This window comes from Geotrypetes seraphini, chromosome 7, assembly GCF_902459505.1.
Source record: "Geotrypetes seraphini chromosome 7, aGeoSer1.1, whole genome shotgun sequence".
Classification (NCBI taxonomy): Eukaryota; Metazoa; Chordata; class Amphibia; order Gymnophiona; family Dermophiidae; genus Geotrypetes; species Geotrypetes seraphini.
Genome location: NC_047090.1, coordinates 13,530,124 through 13,552,113, shown reverse-complemented (window position 1 = coordinate 13,552,113; position 21,990 = coordinate 13,530,124). Strand labels below are relative to the sequence as shown.

Below are 21,990 nucleotides of genomic sequence, written 5' to 3'. Positions count from 1 at the left end.
TGCGAGTAACCCGGTTTGCGAGTGTTTTGCAAGACGAGCAAAACATTCTCGCAAAACATGTCTCACAAACCGAGTGTTGACTCGATTTGCGAGCACCCTCCCGATAACCGGCATCGCTCCCCCCCGCTCGCAAAGGGCCCCCTCCCGCTCGAATCGGCCCCCCTCCCCGCAAGAACAGGAACCCCCCGCCCGACCAACTTTAACTCACCCCCCCTTTGGCATCGGCACGCAGCCCACAAATGCCGGTGCCGCTTGAAGATCTTCTTCCCAGTCTCTGCCGGCTTGGAGCATGCATCTGTGCATGCTCAAAGCCGGCAGACTGGGAAGAAGATCTTCAAGCGGCACCGGCACTTGTGAGCTGCGTGCCGGTGCCAAAGGGGGGGTGAGTTAAAGTTGGTCGAACGGGGGGTTCCTGTTCTCGCGGGGGGGGGCCTTTGCGAGCGGGGGGGAGCAGCGCCCTGGCCTCGGGGGGGGGAACGTATCAAAGCGAGTTTCCATTATTTCCTATGGGGAAACTCGCTTTGATAAATGAGCATTTTGGATTACGAGCATGCTCCTGGAACGGATTATGCTCGTAATCCAAGGTACCACTGTACATCGGTCCTGCAGTTTCCTTTTGTTTATTGAATGGAGACACCACTAATAATGCTATCATCGCCTGAAGAAAACTTTTGGTGTTCTAAATGCTTGCGGCTACTAACACTCAATCTAGTAAAAAGCATCTCTACCCAACTACTTTACTAGCTAAAGGCTGAACAAATTGCGGCTTTACTCTCTCGAAGAACGTAGAGAGAGGGGAGACATGATTGAGACGTTTAAGTATATCACTGGTCGCATCGAGGTAGAAGATGATATTTTCTTTCCTAGAGGACCCTCGGCCACAAGGGGGCATCCGCTGAAAATAAAGGGCGGGAAGTTTCATGGCGACACCAAGAAGTACTTCTTCACTGAAAGAGTGGTTGACAATTGGAATGAGCTTCCGGTACAGGTGATCGAGGCCAGCAGCGTGCCAGATTTTAAGAACAGATGGGATGCTCATGTCGGAGCTCTAAGAGGGGATGGGTCATCAGAGTCGATCTCTCAAAGGATAGCTAGGGGGGTGGGTCAATAGAGTGGGCAGACTTGATGGGCCTTGGCCCTTTTCCGCCGTCACTTTTTATGTTTCTATGTTTCCTTAATTTAATTTTATATGAATTTCCTTGTAAATATCTGAAAATACAACTGGCTGAAAGTCTGACAAACTCCTTACCTGAGAAGGGAGGGGGAGGTCCTCCAGGACCCGCAGGTCCGGGGAATCTGTCACCACCTGGGCCAGAAGCTGGGAAGCGTCCTCTGCCTCTACCACCAGGTGGAAATGGTAAGCGGGAATTTACTCCAGGAGGCCCAGCTTTGCCTTCTCCGGACATTTGCCCCGACTGTGCAGCTGCAACAATTAAAATTTAAAAAAAGAAAGAAAGTATATGTACCTTTTTAAATGCTAAAAACTACACTAACAAAGTAGGTATTTGTTCCCAGGTTATCTGTTATCTCTTAGCTTCCAGTTCACTAAGTTCACCTAAAGTAAAGTCCCAGAAGTACAAGACACTGCCCAGGGGGGCAGGGACAGAACTTGCGGGGACCGGATGGACATGGAGATAGATCCCAAGCGGATGGGGACAAATTTGTTCCTGTGTCATTCTCTAAACTTATTCACTATTACTACGATGACTTAAGCTAATGAATGCCTGCCATTAATCTCTCCTGTCACAACATTTGAGCCTATTGCACTTGTATTCTTTATTCACTTTTGAAACTCCTACATGACCAATACATATACATTTCTCCCTCCGAATCCGTGGTTTCAGCATCCGCAATTTTTTTTTTTTTGGGGGGGGAGAGTCCATTTTCAGGCTATTTGTAAGCCCTCTTAGACCCTCCTTAAGCCTTACCTGGTGGTCTAGCGGGTTTTCGGGGCAGGAGCGATCTATACATTCCTGCCCCATGCAGATCACTCATAGGAAATTGCTACCGTGAGCTCCCATAGTCTCTCGAGACTACAACAGGAGCTCATGGCAGCCATTTCCTATGAGTGATTTGCACGGGGCAGGAGCATAGGAAGATTGCTCCAGCCCCAAAAACCCACTAGACCACCAGATAAGGCTTCAGGGATGCCGGGGGGAAGCGGGGGGTGGGTCAGAGCCGGCCCGAATATTATTCACGGTTTTTTAATATTCGCGGGCCGGCTCTGCCCCTAACCCTCGTGAATTCGGAGGGAGAAGTAATGTATTTTTCTGTAAGAATAAGGAAACTAATAAGAAATACTTACTTTTCCTCGACTGCATCTCAAATTGACTGAGGAATTGTTTGTTGCACGGTGTTACAACAGGACTCTGGCCATGCAATTCTCTTTTAGGCAACAGATCCATCAATTTTTTAGATGATGATTCAGAGCCTACGCAAACGAGTGCAAACCTAAGCGTGGGGGGGAAAAAAAGAAATTAGGCTCATTTAGCAAAGAAAATTCCTGCACAAGCTCACCGCAAAACTAGACTTGTGCTTCCCAGGTACCTAAATTTTGGAACAATATGAGAAAGGTCTATGTATCACTAATGCCATATTTCATCGGTCATATCTAATTAGAAACAAAACTCACATGACAGCAGGTAGACACTGTAAGGAGGTCATACAAGGAATCCACCAGATAAAGACAGCCTCAATGCAAGGGAAATAATAGAGCCAAGATAGGCTATCCTCAAGATTAGGTTCTTACTTTGATAATCTTCTTTCTTGTAGATGTGCCTAGTAATCCTGAGTGCTAGTGTTATTGCATCTGAACCCGCAAATTGCTTGCAGAATACTGTCAATCATCTTTGAACACCCCTCAGTTTGTACCATAGCTTGTTTAGTTTTACAATGTGTGTGTTGGTATTCCAGTGCTCACTGCAGTGTTTAAGATGTTGCCTTTTCCTAGGTGCACCCTTGTTGTGTGACTGACTCATGGATTATTACTAAAAATAACTTTTTTTATATAGAGGAGAGAGTTGTTAAAAAATGATCAGCACTGGCTGTCATATATACTAGGAATGCCGCTGAATTTAATGACCCTATTCTAACCACCAAATGTCTCTGTCCTGCCCACCCAGCTACTTTATCATGTCACCCGGCTGGAAAAAATTTCTGGGGAGAACACTGCAATTACTCTCTAGTTTAAAGCTATTGATCTGATCCAAGCTCTCAATCGCAAATCAGATTCTGGGTTGACAGTGCCCTAAAGTTCTACCAGACTGAAAAGAAAAAATAATGTAAACGCTAACCAAGTTACTTACCCCTTTGACTGGCCATTGGCGCGATTTTCAAAAAACTTTATCTCCAAAATGTCACTTACTCCCAAAGAGTGTACTGAATCTGTTAAATCTTCATCTGTTGTCCACTGAAAAAATAGTTTTTATGGTAAATACTTAAACCTGGTAAGAGTCTTTCAGAAAATAAGGCAGCCAAAAAGTGAATAAGCCTAAGGAAGCTGGATGCTGTTTCTGCAATGATTACTTACAACTTTTGGAAACCATAATACATAAAATGTTACAAAGAGATGACCACTAATTAAGAAAATCCTTCAGTTTACTTTAGAAATTTATGCTTGCAAATAATTGCATAATTCTCCAATGTGCACTCAAATAATTTAAAATTATTTTTGTACTGTCTGCACCCAGGAGAATTATGCAATTATATGCAAGCATGAATTTTTAAATAATTACCCCCCCTTTTTTTTTTTTTACAAAACCGCAGAAGCGGTTTTTAGGGCAGGCAGGCACGCTGAATATTCTGCTTCCGACGCTCAAAGGAATTCTGTTGGGAGCAACACAGAGCATTCAGTGCACCAGCCTGTGCTAAAAACCACTTTTGCGGTTTTGTAAAAAAGGGAGGGGGGTTAATGAGTGCACACACAATCCTGCAAAAATATATATGTAAACTGGTAGGAGATGGAGCCAGTGATTCAAATGTAACAGGTGCTAATGGCCTTCCTGCATTGCACAGTTTTTGAGGGTGCTGTCAGTGTGGTGCTAAAGTCCTGTGCTATTCTCACTAAAATAAACAGCATAGGATTTTGACAATGCACTCTGCTAAAGCTGTGTAGTGCATTGTCGGCCCAAGACTGCAGTGTCGGCCCAAACTATGCAATGGCTGCATTGCCAGAAGATAAACTTGAAGAGAGAGTTTAGGGAGAGAAGCTGGGGAAGTGTCTCACTGGGGGAAAGACTGCAATGGATAATGAGACGGGGAGGTGGTGGGAAAAAGCTGGGGATGAAGATAAGAAAATGTGTGGAACAGGATATGATCTGGGGAAAGGGATAAGTATAAAAGGTGGTACATACATAAAACATATGCAGCTAAATCAATACACTATTACAAAAGCATACAGCATGCTCATCCACTTTTTCTCAATTACAAACTTTCAACGTGCATACCAGATCCAAAACACACACACTTGGGAGGCTGCTCACAAAAGGTATATCTCCTTACCTGCAACATATTCACCTACTTCCCTCATCCATAAGCAAGCACAGTCTCCTGGGGTAATTTCCTAGCCACCCAGTTGCTTACTTTCAAATGCGGCCCATTCACTCATTCCATGTACTCAAAACACATCAAACCTAGTAGTCACTCAGTGTACATTCCAAACTCTGAATGAAATCAGTCAGTCATACGTCACTAAGTCACGCCACACACGCAGTCACAATGTCAGTAAATGGTCTGAGACTTCTTGTTCCAGGAATATGCTCATAACTATTGCAAACTTCTCAATTTGTAAGCAAGGTATATAGTGTTATTTGTGTGAAAAATATAAGTATTTAACATAATTTTCCATAATTGATTTTTTTCAGCGCATAATTTTCTAGGGTGAAACTCATCGAGCTACATAAGAAATGCAAGCTAGAGGAAGATAAATAATTTATCAAATTCAGCATCTTGTCTCAGATAGTGCACCTGGATAAGGACGCTCTAAAAGCGCTAAATTTGTGCAATTCTGGCAAGAATCCACATAAGGAGAGCCTAAGGACTCCATCCAAGCAAGTTTTCAGGCAAAATTTTCAGTTTTGAAGAAGCAGGGAAGTAGAGAATGACACGGAGACAAATTTTTACCCGTCCCCACAGGAACCCCTACCCCATTCCTGCAAGCTCTGTCCTCACCTGCACAAGCCTCAAACACTTTAAAATCATGAGTATTCAGGTTTTGTGCACTTAAGGCAGAACTTACAGGAATGGGGTAGGGGCAAGGACAAAACTTGTGGAGACGGGGAAACTGAGTCCCTGTGTCATTCTCTACAGGGAACTTTAGAAAAAAAGACAGTTAAAAATCCAAGATGGCCGCCGTCACAAACTTCATGCCAAAATTGCGATTTTTTTTCACACTTCCCAAACTCTAAAAACGGTGATTTTAGGATTCTTCAGGAGGGGAAACACAGGGGAACATCCAGAAACACTCAAAACCCCACTTTTCCAACCTCCACGATGTCTCCCACAGGCTGTTGGCCTATGTATTTATTCACTGTGACCTGACAGGATCTGTGCTGCAACCTGCTTTCAGTTCTCTCACAGTAGCTGGATGATAAAATTCATTGCCACAATGCTGGAAATACTTCTGCAAAGCTGATCTTCGGGCTGCCAGTCAGACTCCTATGTCTCACTACAACTCCACCCTTGCAAACCAACGGATGCACGTTGTCGCAGCCAGCACCCTGCAAGACACCACTGAGCCTCATAAGGACGCCTAACAGTCTGCACTTAACCCCTGATTAACAGTAGGTGAGACCATGTAAGGGACGGCCCTAAGCTCCACATAAAGCTATGAAGGCTGGCTAACAGGTACCCAGTGGGATCGGCCTGTCAGCTACAGAACAAAGTCTGTAAATTTTCAAGCAGGCAGAGCTTCAAAATTTCTCCAAGCACCAAATTAGCCAAAAGGGATGAAATTACATTGAATACAAATAATAAAATTGGGAGAGCAGAACAAGCATTCAAAGAACTGAAGGTGGAGCTAGAAAGCCTAGTGAAGTACAACAGAGGCAGAGTGAAAAATCCGGAGTGGATTTCTTCTGCAGTAGCACGCTGCTATGGGAAAATAACCCTACTGTCTTGAATATCTCACCTATTGCACTGGAAATTGTCATTATTACCCTTATCTTCTGCGATATACTTTGTCATTAAATAAATTAAGTATTTGTACGTATTTTGTTTCTGACTCAGATGAAATGGCAACCAACACGTACAGTGAGAGATTGGAGAAACTGGGCCTCTCCGCCCTTGAAAAGAGGAGATTGAGAAGGGACACGATCGAAACATTCAAAATACTTAAGGGAATAAACTTAGCAGATAAAGACAGATTGTTCACCCTCTCCAAGGTGGGAGAACGAGAGGGCACTCTCTGAAGTTAAAAGGGGATAGATTCTGTACAAACGTAAGAAGTTCTTCTTCACCCAGAGAGTGGTAGAAAACTGGAACGCTCTTCCAGAGGCTGTTATAGGGGAAAACACCCTCCAGGGATTCAAGACAAAGTTAGACAAATTCCTGCTGAACAAGAACGTGCGCTGGTAGGGCTAGTCTCAGTTAGGGTGGTCTTTGACCAGCAGGCCGCCGCAGGAGCGGACTGCTGGGCACGATGACCCGCTGGTCTGACCCAGTAGCGGAAATTCTTATGTGCTTAGACCCTCGAAAGAATATCTCAGATTTCAAACCACTATCTAATTTGAGAGTTCTCGACCCAGACCGAGACATACCAGGTCAGTTAGATTTCAAGATATCCACAATAAATATGTATAAAATAGATTTGCATACAATGGAGGCATGCAAATTTATTTTAGATATATTCATTGTGGGTATCCTGAAAAACCTAGCTGACAAGATGCGTCCTAAGGGCTGAAAACCCCTGATCCAATTTAATGCAAGTTTACAGACATCATAAAAGTGTATAAAAATCATGTACTTACCCAAGTAAGATTCCCAATGTACAATGCAATTCTCTTTCCAGTATAGGTATATACAACATTAGGTGCTGATCCTTTAACATCATCTCCAACAGATGGTGGCAGAGAATCCAAATAATCACGGTCTTCAGGAGCATCGCCATTATTTGCAGAAGGTGAGATGACATCTCCATATAAATCTATTTGATCATGCCCACCATATTCAGCTTCCTAAAAGGCAAATAATTGTACAGATCAGATAAAGTCTTCATTCAGTGATCAGTGCTGCTGTATGAAAAACTCTGCTGCCTGCGTATACCTGCTTCTACTATGTCTATCTTTGTACCATATTTTCAACCAAAAATTCATCCAAGTTCCAAACACCCAGAACAAGATCTTTTGGATGTGAGAGTGGCCAGCATTGTGATGAACACAGCAGTGGAGCACCTTTCAGGGCACTGCTGTGAACTTCACAAAAAGTTGTGCCAGATAAACATCTCACCAGAACTCCCTTATAGGTTATGGTGAGCCCCACTATACCCACCTTTCTACAACCCCAATAGCCCTTATGGATGTAGGTGGCACCTATATGGCAGTACAGTAGGGTTTGGGGGGATTTTGGTGGGCGCACATGTTCTACCATAAATGTAGTGGTTAGCATGGCTTATGGGCCTGGGTCTTCCTTCCTTTCTATGGTTCACTAACCCACCCCAGGCTATTTAAGAGACCTGTGTGCAGCTCTACTAGTTTTTCCTATACTAGGTGCTGTCGTTCTGGAGACAGGTATGTACGTTTTTATTCCAATCTTTGCAGGAATGTGAGGAGGTCAGTGAACACCGGGGGGAGTGTGTGGAGGTCTTTACTTTGTCTCTGCAGTGGTTATCTGGTCACTTTGGATACCTTTTGGGCACTTATACCTGTTTTTATATTGTCTAAGTCACAACATATAAGTTCCGTCCAGGAAGTCTCGTAAAACCTTCAATTATCCCTGCAAGATGACTAAATCTAGATTGGCCCCCCATCCCGCCAGATATGCCCCTTTAAGCTCTGAGCACATAGCGGCATTCAGAGACCTAAAAAGTCCCTGGATACATCCAAAAAATAGGTTTGATTATCGGCACTTGGAGAACCTGTCTTTTAGGTGTCCAAGTGTTGACTTGGGCGGGTTTTTAGGCATGTTTATGTTTCAATTATGAGCTACATATGGTCTACAGTGCATTATCACTATGTTGATTCTTATTTTCTTAATTATAAATAAGATTTTGCACATCTTTAAAAATTAAATAAATATCCTCTAGATCCTGCAAGTCTCGATGGAATACTAGATGTGTAAGACTTATGCCACCCTGTATGTGAAGAAAGGAGAGATAAATTTGTCAACTGTATCACCCTAATGTCCTCTAAACCTCCAACAGGCTTAAATAAATTAAAATATTCCACCCAAATGTACCACTTTCATGTTATTGGTGGTCTCATATCCCACTAAATCCTTTGAGGTGCTGTTTGTCTCCAAGACTTCTTAGAGAGAGTAGGAGAGGTACATAATCAAAAGTATTTAATATCTCTAGTTCTGTACTTCCAGGAAGTAAATTTAAAAAAAGTGTGCGTATATATTAACACAATGGCAGATAAATGCTAAATGGCCCATCCAGTCTGCCCATCTGCAACATCCACTATCTCTTCTTCTCCCTAAGAGATACCTCATGCCTGTCTTCTTCCAATTTTCTGAGGGCATTCATAATACTATGGGGTATTGGACTTCTTGGGGAAGGTGAAATAAATACTCAAGTGTATGTACCTCCATGCCCTGAACCTCTAAAGAGGAAGGAAGTGAGATTAAAAAACCCATTGTGTGCATAACACCTTAGGGCAGGGGTGTCCAACCTGCGGCCCTGTGAAGTATTTTGTGCGGCCCTGGTAGAGGGCGATGCAGTGTTTTCCTCTGCTGCCCCCGGGTGTTTACCGTCTTGCCAGCTCCCTCCTCTCTCTTGCTGCAGCGTTTGCGCGGCCCCAGAAACATTTTTTTCGGCCAATGCAGCCCAGGGAAGCCAAAAGGTTGGACACCCCTTCCTTAGAGTGTGGGACATCTGGGGAAAAGTGTGATGTATAATTGAGTGTCACTTCTGTGCCCTACAATTTTAATTGGGGAGGGGTTGAGATTTTTTTTAAATACACACCGTATGTTTGTGTGTATATACTTTGTGTATATATAATATCTACCAAATATTTATTAAATTTTAAGTAGTTGCATTGCAAATGATTAATAAGCAGATAACAATGAACATATACATGCTTGAAGTTCAGAAGTACAAAATATAAACAAAATTGTTCTGGAGTGGCCTAGTGGTTAGCCTCAGCAGACTAGGATTGCAGGTTCAAGCCTTGTGACCCTGGGCAAGTCACTTAACAATCTATTAACCCAGGTACGTTAGTGAGATTGTGAGTCCAATGAATGCAAGCCAAGTAGGCTATAAATAGAAATAATACAGGGGGGGAGGGTGCTGAAAAGTTCTCAGTCCGACCAACTTCCTAAAAATTCTGAGCTTTATTTTGCCCCCCCCCCCCCTATAGCTGAAAGTGCCACTTTGCAGAAACGAAATTCACTTGTTTTGGGGACACAATTTCTGATGATCGATTGCACACACCCTCCCCCCCTTCCGTAGTAATTATCTAATTGCTAAAGAGTAATTTGAAGAGTTGTAAGAGAAAGGTGAGATTTGTAAATAAACAAAAAGGTCCCATAGCGTGCCAGCAAATCAGCTCTGATCAGGGCCATCATTTTGCAGCGCGTGCCAGACGTGTCTGGAGGGAGCCGACGGCTATCGCGCGTGACATTAACTCCACGCTCCGCAGACGAGCAGAAGAAAATGATACTCCGGCGCGCGGGCCTCGCCGCGAAGGATGCCGGGAAACGCGCGCGCGGGCCCGTCTCCCAACCCCAACAATGGAAGCTGCACAAGAGAGCTCGTCGCCGCCAGCGTAAAAAAAAAAAAAAAAAAGGGCAACAAAACGAGCGGCCACGACGCCGCCAGAAACATCACGGCCCGGCCTTGCCGCTCTAACAAAGCCGACTCCCCCCGAAACGGGTGAAAGAGCGAGGCGAGGGGAGGGCGGCACGGACGGTCCCCTCAGCCGCTCCTCTCACTCTCCCAGCATCCCTCACGGTCCCGCGGTGCGCGGCCGACCGAGCGGAGGGCGGGGGGAGCTGCGGCTACCTGATTAAACTCCTCGCCCACGTCCGCGTAGATGTCTATGTGATCTACTCCGTCCGCCATTTTCCCCCTCAGCGCTTCGCCTCGCCGCCCGCCCCTCAGGAAGAACTGCCCGAGCGCGCAGCTGCGTCACTTCCGGGGAAGAAGAAACCGCCGCGGCCTGAGCGACGGGGGGCCCAGCCAATGAGGCGCCGCGCTGACGCCACTTCCGCTCTCGGGGGGGGGGGGCGCCGTCTCTAACGTTCTTTGTCAGGGAGGGGCGGCCTCCGTTCGGTTGGTTAACGGAGACCGAGGGCGTCGGGAGGAGGAGGAGGGGTGGCGGTCGCGTTAACGTTTCAGTCAGCGGAGGGTGAAAAAAACCAAACAAACCCCAACAGTTCTGCGACAAACGTAGGCGGGACGACAAGGCCCGAGAAAAGCCCGCCTTTGCGTTTGTAAATAACGTTCAGTTGGGCCCAGGCCTTGCGCTCTCCAGACACTTTGAGTAGGGAACGTCTGAAAAAGAGCCGCAAAGCGCTAAACTTAGTCACTGAATAGAGTTCTTGTAGCACCTGTTGCTTTTCCTGGGGGAGGGGGAGTTGAAGAAATGGAATCGAGCACCAAAATGGAAAAAAACGAGTTCCGTGACGTCATAAAACATTTTTATCTGAAGAAGTGGACGGCCGCGCAGATCAAAGCCGAGCTGGTTGAAGTGCACGGGGACTCTGCGCCGGCCTTGAAGACCATTTATTTCTGGATAAAAGAGTTCAAACGTGGCCGCACGTGCACCGAAGATGAAGCGCGCTCCGGACGCCCGGTCAAGGTCACCACGAAGGACATGATTGAAAAAATCCATCGTATCGTTACGGAAGACCACCGGGTGAAGGTGTGCGAGATTGCCGAGACTGTAGGCATTTCGAGCGAACGCGTGCACAACATCCTGCACGAGAAATTGCACGTGAAAAAGCTGTGCGCGCGATGGGTGCCGCGGCTGCTGACTGTTGACCAGAAATGCGCGCGAAAGGACATTTCGGGGCGGTGTTTGGCAATGTTTAATCGCAATCCGCAGGAATTTTTGCGTCGATTCGTGACCGTGGACGAAACTTGGATCCACTACTACACACCCGAGTCGAAGCAGCAATCAAAGCAGTGGACAACGACTGGTGAAAGTGCACTAAAGAAGGCAAAGACTGTTTTGTCAGCTGGGAAAGTGATGTCCACTATTTTTTGGGATTCCACAGGAATAATTCTGATCGACTACTTAGATAAGGATAAAACAATAACAGGAGCCTATTATGCAGCATTGTTGGACCGTTTGAAAGATGAGCTGATGGAAAAACGGCCAACATTGGCACACAAAAAAGTGCTTTTTCACCAGGACAACGCACCATCCCACATATCAACCGTTGCAATGGCAAAATTGCATGAATTGGGCTTTGAATTGATTCCTCATCCTCCCTATTCCCCTGACTTGGCCCCATCAGACTTTTTCCTGTTCCCAAAGTTAAAAATTTGGCTCGATGAGAAGAAATTTTCATCAAATGAGGATGTCATTGATGCTGTCAATGAGTATTTTGAAGAGTTTGACAAAACCTATTTTTCCGACGGGATGAAAAAGCTGGAAACTCGCTGGACTAAGTGTATAACTCTCAATGGAGACTACATTGAGAAATAAAACTGATTTTTTTCCCCAAAAAAATTTGTTTAACGTGCTTTTTTACCAAACTTTTTACCAACCCTCGTATACCCCATTTAAAACATATTGTAAGAACATGAGTTGCCTTACTGGGACAGACTGAAGGTCTATCAAGCCTAGTATCCTGTTTCCAACAGTGGCCAAACCAGGTCACAAGTACCTGACAAGATCCCAAGGAGTAAAACCGATTTTATGCTGCTTATCCAAGGAATAAGCAGTGAATTTCCCCATGTTCATTTTAATAATGACTTATGGACTCTTAGGAAATTATTCAAATACAAATTGTGACATCTCTGCTGCACACATTTCCCACGCTAAGGCCTTGAGCACCATGCTAACTGGCCTTAACACTGGTGTTAAATTTTGAGAATCGGCTTGCCTATGTAATACTTCAAAAACATAATACTAGGAGTCAGCCAGGAGAGAGCATTTAGCCAGATAGTGCCATTGACTATTTCTTCTGACTGCTTTAGTACTATCTGGACAGTGCCATAGCGGTCTAAGTTAGTCGGTTAGCAGCCTATTCATATTTTACCCAGTTTATCATCCAGCTTACTGGATAAAGTTGGGACATCAAAAAGGCTGCCCTAACTTTATACAGTTAATGATCTAAATATTGCTGCTATCTGAATAGCCCTTCTAGGCTAGTGCTGAAACCTGTTCAGTCTTGGCCTGTATTTGGATACTGATGCTGAATACCCAGTTTTAACCACAGTAGTCAGCATTTTGCCTAAACACTGACCACTGCAGTTCAATATTGGCTTGATAGAGTCTTTGTAGTGATAATGATTTTTAAGCACTTAATATAGTTGGTTTTAATAAGTTCCTGGAGGAAAAGTCTATTGTCTGCAATTGAGACAGACATGGGAGAAGGCTGGCATCGGTAGTACGTTGCCAGGTACTTGTGACCTGGATTGGCCTCTGTAGAAACAGGATACTGGCCTAAATGGACAATTGGTCTGAACCAATGGCTCTTCTTCGGTTTTTAAACTGTAACCTACTGGATACAAATATTTCAGATCTATGAAATGTAAAAATGCAAACCAACTAATCAGTGGCACTGAAACTTACAAAATCTGACTTTGTATACTTTGGATCTCGCACGCATTTTGATTCTTTGCATTCCCTAGTTAGTGAAATGAGTTGTGCCAAGACATAGTAGCTCCTAATTTCTCAGCCATGTGCTGGACCCCAGGAAAACTGGAACCATCCCAGCAATCGGGAACCTTGCTACTGAATCTCCAAACAATCCGAGGCATATGATTGTTTATTTAGAAGTTTGTTATACCACCTTTCAATTACATACAGGAAAGTGATTTACAATTTATACAGTATAAAAGTAGGTTAAAAAAGGGATAAAGGTAGTCTCCTATACACAAGTGCCAAGTTTTGAATGAGAAGACAGAATTCAAATCACTTTTCTCACTGATGATGTTTGAGACCTTGCAAACGTCATTTTCTCAATTATCCCAGGTGGAGGCATATTTTAGATTGTAAGCCTTAGGAAGGGACAAATCAAGTGTTCACAAAATTGTAACTTGCCTGAACTTGGATTGAAAAGGTTGAGTAATTAAATCCAAATCTTAGCACTCACAGGCCCTGTCTACTGCTCGGAATCCATGAGTGAGAGGGACCATCAGTGGTAGCCTATGAATTTACCTTGATTTAGTCCATACTTGGGACTAATCTTTAGCTTTCCTGGGCTGCTTTAGTGAATTGAGATGGGAGGGGAGTTTGAGCATCCAAATATTCATTTGGGGGGCACAGGGAGGAATTAGAGCCATGTGACAGGGTGAGGAAAATGAGGCAGGTCTACTGCTAAGAGTGCAGACAATCTGCAAATTATTAACAATTATACTATGGATTTATTTTAATTAATATAAAAATGTAATACTGTAAGTGACAATAGATAAATAGCAGCAATTTTTCCTTTCTGGGTGCTGCTAGTCAGTGCCCCCCCCCAATTAAAGTTGCTGATAGGCAATCCTGTACTGGCCTCAGATCTTTGACATTTGACAGAATTCATCATTCTCGGAAGGAAATGTAGCAGATCGTCAGGCCTTGTCTTGATATTTTTTTGGCCCTAGTTTGCCTATGCATTAATCCAGCCCTGCACCTTCATTAGCTACAAGAGATGAAATGGATCTAGTTCTGATGCTAACATTTTGGGTCCTGAGAGACAAGGAATCAGCTTATTTGCAGAATCACATGAAACGGTATTTCCATGTCATCCCACAGATCAGTCCAGAGATTTTGACAGGTTATGCCCATCTACCAGCAGGTGGAGATAGAATGCCAGATCTCTGTCATATTCAGTATATACTTAAATATACAGTGCTCCCTCGCAAATTCGTAGTCCACGATTTGCGGTCCCGGTCATTCGCGGTATGTTCCAACTGCGAATGACCGAGCAGGAGAGGGCAGCTGGAGCGCCAGCGAATGAAGGAAATCACTCGCAGTATGCTCTGACCACCTCTTCCTGTACTAAAGTCGGGCCTCACCAGTCAGGAGCTCACTCTGAAGAAGCACAACCCACCCCCTTTCCAGACCCACAGTAGGACCCCCCAGGCCTACCGTGCTTCCCTGGTAGTCTAGAGGGGCGTTGGGGCAGGAGCAATTCTCACACCTGCCCGTGCTGTCTTGGCACTGAAAATGGCTGCTGGCCTCTGGGGTAGGGTGAAGAGCGAGAGGGAGGAAGTGGCAAGCTGATGGTGGGGAAATTGCCAGGCTGAGGGAGGCTGGCAGAAGGAGAACTGCCGGTTCTGATAGGCAGACTCAAATATAAACTGAGACACCCTTTTTTGGGCCATTTTTTTGGCTCAAAAATCTCAGTTTATATTTAAATATATATGGTAGCATCCTGTATAGTAGGGGTCCTCAAAGTCCCTCCTTGGCCAAATCCAGTCGGGTTTTCAGGATTTCCCCAATGAATATGCATTGAAAGCAGTGCACGCACATAGATCTCATGCATATTCATTGGGGAAATCCTGAAAACCCGACTGGATTTGGCCCTCAAGGAGGGACTTTGGGGACCCCTACTGTATAGCATCCTCACTCAGTATTTTTCTCTATCTCAGTAGGTGGATGGACATCCCTTTATAGCTCTCTAATGCTAGCTGAAACCGAAGCCTAAAATGAAACCAGTGTCATCCTGGCCTCCAAATAGCACTCCCCTTACCTATTACCAGAAAGAGCCCCCCCCCTCTCAGACCCATCCATCAGTGCCAGCCCTCCTCCTGGGACTGCTATAGTACTGCATTAAAAAATAAAATTCTGAAATCTCTCATGGCACACAGTTTGAGAAACTCTGTTCTAATGCTTTCCAGTGGGAAAATGAATCTGCCTTGGTTCTCCCCAGCTCTCCTGCACTACCTCAAGGGGTAGGTGTCAGTGACATAGTAAGAATGGGGACGGTCCGCCCTGGACACCATGTTGGTGGGGGCGCTGGCATCTCTCCGCCTCTTCCCATTCCTCCCCTCCACTTGTGCACCCCTCTTCCCCCATAACTCTAGTTGAAGTTGTTCACAGAGGTCAACAATGTGCTATTCGCGACCCCGTCAGCTCTCCCACTGATGTCACTTCCAGGGGCCACGCATAGGAAGTGATGTCAGATGGAGAGTCGACAGGGTTGCGAGGAGCACGTTGACCGCTGTGAGCAACAACTTCAGCTAGAGGTACAAGGGAGGGGGGGTGTATGCGGCAGGCAGGATTGGGGATGGAGCGGGGGGAGGTGAAGATGAGGGCGGGGGAGGGGCGCTTCTCACCCTCGCTCCGCCACTGGTAGGTATGCAAATAAATTACTTTACACACAAAGAGGGCAATTCTATAAATGATGCCAAAAATTAGCACTCAACATTATTCTTTAAAGGGTGAGCACTCTTATAGAATAGTGCTGGGTGCCAAATTCTGCACTCAATTCTGGGCATGAGGATTTATATCAGCTGAAACCTGGTGTAAATCCTGAGGCACATGTCCCTGTAGCACTGTAATGCATCTTCTGGGAGTACCCCTCCCATGACCACGCCCCTTGATCATGAGCCCCTCCTATGACCACGCCCCTTTCAAGTTGTATGTGATCCACTTTAGGGGTCCATAGAAAATAGCACGCAGACAAATCAGCACCCAAATCATGATTAGTGTCAATTAAGTGCTGTGAGCTCTAATAGTTAAATCATTGAAGCCCATTTTTTATGTTGGGATCCATGCCTTTTACACATGGGCAACTTCGGTCCTCGAGGGCCGGAATCTAGTCGGGTGTTCAGGATTTCCCCAATGGATATGCATTGAAAGCAGTGCATGCAAATAGATCTCATGCATATCCATTGGGGAAATCCTGAAAACCCGACAGGATTCCGGCCCTCGAGGACCGGAGTTGCCCACCCCTGATCTAGAGGAAAATAAAAATTTTAATATCTAGATTTCCCAGGTCTGTCCCTGCTTGCATTTTTCACTGTTGCACTGTTGGTACCTACTTTTTAATTCTGTTGCACAATCACATAAATCTACCACTAAGGGGCGCTGTGATATAAGGAAAGAGGAATCAATTTTCATTAATGTAGAATAGTATATCGCAAACTCCAATAACTAATTGTTAGCACCCAATTGAGTCATTCGTTTCCGCAAACATCTGGGATCTGCGCCCAAAGTTTTGCAACCTTTACAGTACGCTGCATTTAGCTGTTAACATGCTTTAAGTGCAAGAACCTAGTGCTCTATAAACACGCACCTAGGTGAGTTAATGAACATTAGCACACGTTAGTAACTTTAGCTGTGCATCTTTTGCCTTGAGTGTCTTGCTATCATTGATGTGCTGTTTTGATTTTTCCTTCTTTGAGCCATAAACATAACCACAGTCGCTCTTTCTCATGTTTGCCTTTTCACCTGTTTTCACTTCAGCTTAGACCAGGAGTGTCCAACCTTTTGGCTTCCCTGGGCCACATTGGCTGAAAAAAATGTTTCGGGGAGCCGCGCAAACGCTGCAGCAAGACATAGGAGGGAGCCGGCAAGACGGTAGACACCCGGGGGCAGCAGAGGAAAACACTGCATCACCCTTGACCGGGGCCAAACAAAATACTTCATGGGGCCGCAGGTTGGACACCCCTGGCTTAGACCCTGAGCTATATAATTGTCTCTCCCTCTATCCCAGGATCCTTTTTCTTTATTGCAGTGCCCTACGAGTATGTCCTCTTCTCTTTTATTGTCGCCCTGCTTAAAGTACATGTCACTATTTGTTTTCTTTTTGGTTGGACCTTTGGGGCTACCGTCAGTTCAGCTAGATTCGTACAATTTTATACCATCTTGGCCTTCTTTTCATGGTACCGGTAGTATAATTGAGTAGTTGATAACAGTAGTTTGTTTGTTTTTTTATTTATTTATTTAGATTTTTATCCCGTCCTCCCAGTAGCTCAGAACGGTCTACAAGTAAACATTCACAATGGAGTGTAATTGGACATACAAGATTATACAGAAGACCATTGGGACTTTCTTTCATAGCCAGCCAAAGTCATATTGTGGGAGTGCGTGCAGTGTGTGGAAATTTCATTTTGGCGTGCCCGTCTGTTGCCCCCTTAAAGCTTGTTTAGAGATGCCACAGTGTGTTTGAATGCCTCTGTGTATCCCTGGCAAATTCTGAAAAATGAACCAGCAGTTGTCTTATTCAAGATATAATAATACTCTCTCACAAGGGCCTGATTTACTAAGGCTTTTCTGTCCTTCTGGGTCCATGGGACAAAGAGTTTACCAAAAGAGGCCCAGACAAGTCTGAGTTGAATGAATACTTCTTTAAACCTTAAGCTGCTAAATTGATTCTTGTCCAGCACATTGCCTTCAGATTTTGCTCTCACTGAGTCTCTTTCCCTGGCTAATTTTTGATTAGTGAAATTCCAGGTTCTTTCCACAGAGCTGCAGAAACATGTCTCAAGAGACATATTGGACTATTTTCCTCAGCTTTTAATTTTAGACTATGCAACATCAAGGTGATTGAAGAAATATTATTAGTAATTACTGCTGACCACAGACCACAGAACAAGTTTTAACAGAGTTAAACGAAACTGTCCAAAAGAATTACTGCTTTTAAAGAAAATATCCTTTGTGAGAGCTGAAAATACCATACCATATTGATTCTTGTATCCAAAAGTATCAGCTAGGAACCATTGCGGCTTACAGAAAAATAGAAATGATACAGGGGCATAGATGTTCTACTAATTAATGCATTAGGAGAAGTGTTTTCAGCGCCTTCCTGAACTGGAAGTAAGTAGGAAGTTGGCGTAAGCTGCTCGGGACACTGTTCCAGATCTTGGGACCCTGGAACTCAAAGGTGGTCTTGAAAAGAGCTTTCCTCTGGACCAAGTGAGGGGAGGGAAGTGGTAGTTTCCAGCGTTGGATTGTTCCCATGTCACTGAAGGATGGTATGACCTTGATGGCGGAAGTTAGTCCAGCTGAGTTTTCTCCATATATGGCCTTATGTACCTGCACGCAGTTTTGAATTGAACCTTCTTTGAGAAGTGGACTTGCCCTCTCATATTTGTTCTTGTGCAGGATCGGCCTCGCTGCTATATTGCAGTTTCTTATTGTCTTTCTCAGCAATGCGGCAGTAGAGGGAGTTACAGTAGTCTAAATTGGGGATGAGAACTGCTTGGGCAACTGTTCTGATGTTGGATGGGCTTAAGGTTGACCTGATTGTTCGCTGCTGCCTTAGTCGAAATAAGACCTTCTTGACCCCCACTTCCATTTTAATACTTCCACTTCTATGGGAACTGCAACCCTCCCTCCTTCCAATATTAAAAAAAAAATCTTTCCCTGGTGTCTAGTGACCTACACCCTCCTCAACATGATTGGCTTTCTTCCTCCTCTTACTCTAAAACGCCATAATGTGATGCTCCATTGCAAGATTGCACCATCGAAGAACAACATGCAGTAGTGCATTTTCTTTGGGCAGAGGGAGTGAAACCTGTGGAAATTCACCATTGGATATTGCCCCATTCTGGTAAGCTCTGCCTTAGCTGCACAAAACTCAAACACTTATGATTTTAAAGCGTTTGAGGCTTGTGAAGATGAGGACGTAGCTTAGGCATTGGTGGAATGAGGCATTATGACATCACAATTTGAGCTCTAGAATGTTGCTACTTAGGATTTCAAAGGGTTTGAGGCTTGTGCAGATGAGGACAGAGCTTAGGCATTGCTAGAATGAGGCATTATGACATCACAATCTAAGCTCTAGAATGCTGCTATGTAGGATTTTAGTGTTTGAGGCTTGTGCAGATGAGGACGGAGCTTAGGCATTTGTGGAATGAGGCATTATGACATCACAATCTGAGCTCTAGAATGTTGCTACTTAGGATTTTCAAGGGTTTGAGGCTTGTGCAGATGAGGACAGAGCTTAGGCATTGCTAGAATGAGGCATTATGACATCACAATCTAAGCTCTAGAATGCTGCTATGTAGGATTTTAGTGTTTGAGGCTTGTGTAGATGAGGACGGAGCTTAGGCATTGGTGGAATGAGGCATTATGAAATCACAATCTGAGCTCTAGAATGTTGCTACTTAGGATTTTCAAGGGTTTGAGGCTTGTGTGGATGAGGACGGAGCTTAGGCATTGGTGGAATGAGGCATTATGACATCACAATCTGAGCTCTAGAATGTTGCTACTTAGGATTTTCAAGGGTTTGAGGCTTGTGCAGATGAGGACGGAGCTTAGGCATTGGTGGAATGAGGCATTATGACATCACAATCTGAGCTCTAGAATGTTGCTACTTAGGATTTTCAAGGGTTTGAGGCTTGTACAGATGAGGACGGAGCTTGCAGGAATGGGGCAGGGGCAGGAAAAGAACTCGTGGGGACGGGAAAATTAGTTCCCAAAGGGACTGGGAAAATTTTGTCCCCTTGTCATTCTTTTCAGTGCAGCCAAGCAGGTAGGAAATTGTTCCAGATGATGGTTAAAACCCTTCATATTACCAAAAACAGTAGCATTTCTTTTAGTGCAACAGGGTAAGGGCACTGTACTTATCCACTCATTTCACAATACCACGTGCAGTGCTCATTACAAGGACTTCAGACTTGAGAAGTGAAATTACAACAACAACAAAAAAGAGCCCTGAGCTAGTAAATCAGATGCAGACTCATATGTGCATTTTGACCGCATCTTATAAGCAATTTTTTTTTTCTGCAAAGCTAGGCAGCCTACTCCCTAAATTGAAATAAGCAGTTTCATTGTTCCAGGGTCCCTCTTGAGCCTCTGGCTTGTAATTAGAATGGCTTATTTAAATTTGCTGAGGACTGTGGCTCCTGGAACCTTGTAATTGCAGTTTTTCTCCTGTGCCCCCTTGCCAGACTGCAATGAAAAGAGAGCTTGTAATTATATCCGAGGATGTAAAGTTAGGCCAGTGGGTAGAGCAACTTCAGTTTGGTTATTGACATCATAGAAACATAGAATATGACGGCAGAAAAGGGCCTACGGCCCATCAAGTCTGCCCACTCAAATAACCCTCCCCTCTAAGTTCTTCTTTGAAGTGAGCCCAAGTGTTGATCCCTTTTGATCTTAAAGTCAGTCACGTTACTGGCCTCAACTACCTGAAGTGGAAAATCATTCCAACGGTCGACCACCCTTTCGGTGAAGAAGTACTTCCTAGTGTCACCATGGAATCTCCCGCCCCTGATTTTCAGCGGATGCCCTCTTGTTGCCGTAGGGCCTGTAAGGAAGAAGATATCTTCTTCCACCTCAATGCGTCCAGTAACGTATTTGAACGTCTCTATCATTCACCCCTCTCTCTGCATTCTTCGAGAGAGTAAAGGTGCAACTTACCTAGTCGTTCTTCATAAGGGACATCCTTGAGCCCTGAGACCATCTTGGTGGCCAATCGTTGAACCGATTCCATTCTTAGCACATCTACACCTGAACTCTCTGAGCTCTCCCCTGGATTCTGAACAGGTTGCCAAAATTTGAACTAATTAGTCAATTGTGCATTAACAATCAATTGTTGAAATTAAAAAGCACACAATTGGCTGTAATTAGCAGGAGCATAGCTAGATCTGTTATTTTGGGTGGGCCCACAGTTATTTTGGGTGGGCCTTCCCAAACTACCCTCACTGCATAATTTGTCCTATGTCTTGCCCCCTCTCCTTCTGTGCTTGGATTTGGAATTTGTCACCACCCTCCCTGCCTGTGGCCTAGCAACTCCTCCCCCCCTCCCCCCTAAGTTAAACGGAAAAAAAACGCTGTTCAAAACGCTACTTTAAAAAATTTTAAGGTGCCTACTGGCGCTAGATTCGCACCTAACGCCATTGTAAGGTGTGGTTAGTGGAATAGATAGGGGGGGTGAAGGGGGTGGTCCCCTTAGGCATGGTCTTCCTATGGACATGGCACCCCTCTTCCTCTCTGCCCCCCCTCCCTTTGCCGCAGGTGCCCCCCCCTTGCCTTCCCCCATACCTTTTTTACATCCCCAGTGCTAGATTGTGGCTCACTGGTAGAGCTGTTGCATCTGCATCCAGAGGTCATGAGATCAACTCCCACTGCTGCTCCTTGTGACCCTGGGCAAGTCACTTAATCCCCTAGTGCCCAATGCTGTGAATGTCAGATTTGAAATGCCATAGCCACAAAAAGGCAGTATACAATTCCCCATTCCATTTCATCAAGCCCAGTATCCTATGGCCAACCCAGGTCCCAAGTACCTGGCAGAAACCCAAAGAGTATCAACATTCCAGAGCTGAGATTGTGATGTCATAATGCCTCATTCCACCAATGCCAAAGAGCCAACCTCATCAGTGATGTCACAATGGCTTGACTGTCCTATACTTGGCTCAAATAAGAACACAAGAATTGATGTACTGGGACAGACCAAAGGTCTACCAAGCCCAGTATCCTGTTTCCAACAGTGGCCAACTCTGTTCCCAAGTACCTGGCAGAAACCCAAAGAGTAGCAACATTCCAGAGCTGAGATTGTGATGTCATAATGCCTCATTCAACCAATGCCAAAGAGCCAACCTCATCAGTGATGTCACAATGGCTTGACTGTCCTATACTTGGCTCAAAAAAGAACACAAGAATTGATGTACTGGGACAGACCAAAGGTCTACCAAGCCCAGTATCCTGTTTCCAACAGTGGCCAACTCTGGTCCCAAGTACCTGGCAGAAACCCAAAGAGTAGCAACATTCCAGAGCTGAGATT

General features: G+C 44.8%; 1 protein-coding gene across 5 annotated transcripts in view; it reads right to left on the bottom strand.

Moving 5' to 3' along the window:
• Positions 1-10,308, bottom strand: part of CPSF6 (cleavage and polyadenylation specific factor 6) — a 75,526-nt gene extending 65,218 nt beyond the window's left edge. For 3 of the 5 annotated variants that reach the window (XM_033951052.1, XM_033951051.1, XM_033951054.1), the window contains exons 1-5: positions 10,157-10,308; positions 6,966-7,172; positions 3,306-3,409; positions 2,306-2,451; positions 1,250-1,426 (exon numbers count right to left, since the gene is read on the bottom strand). In XM_033951052.1, coding sequence (XP_033806943.1) covers positions 1,250-1,426; positions 2,306-2,451; positions 3,306-3,409; positions 6,966-7,172; positions 10,157-10,216 — 694 coding nt within the window. In that variant the 5' untranslated portion in view covers positions 10,217-10,308. The remainder of the gene's footprint in view (positions 1-1,249; positions 1,427-2,305; positions 2,452-3,305; positions 3,410-6,965; positions 7,173-10,156) is intronic. The other 2 variants (XM_033951053.1, XM_033951055.1) reach the window with 1 other exon arrangement.
• Between the last annotated feature and the right edge of the window lie 11,682 nt (positions 10,309-21,990).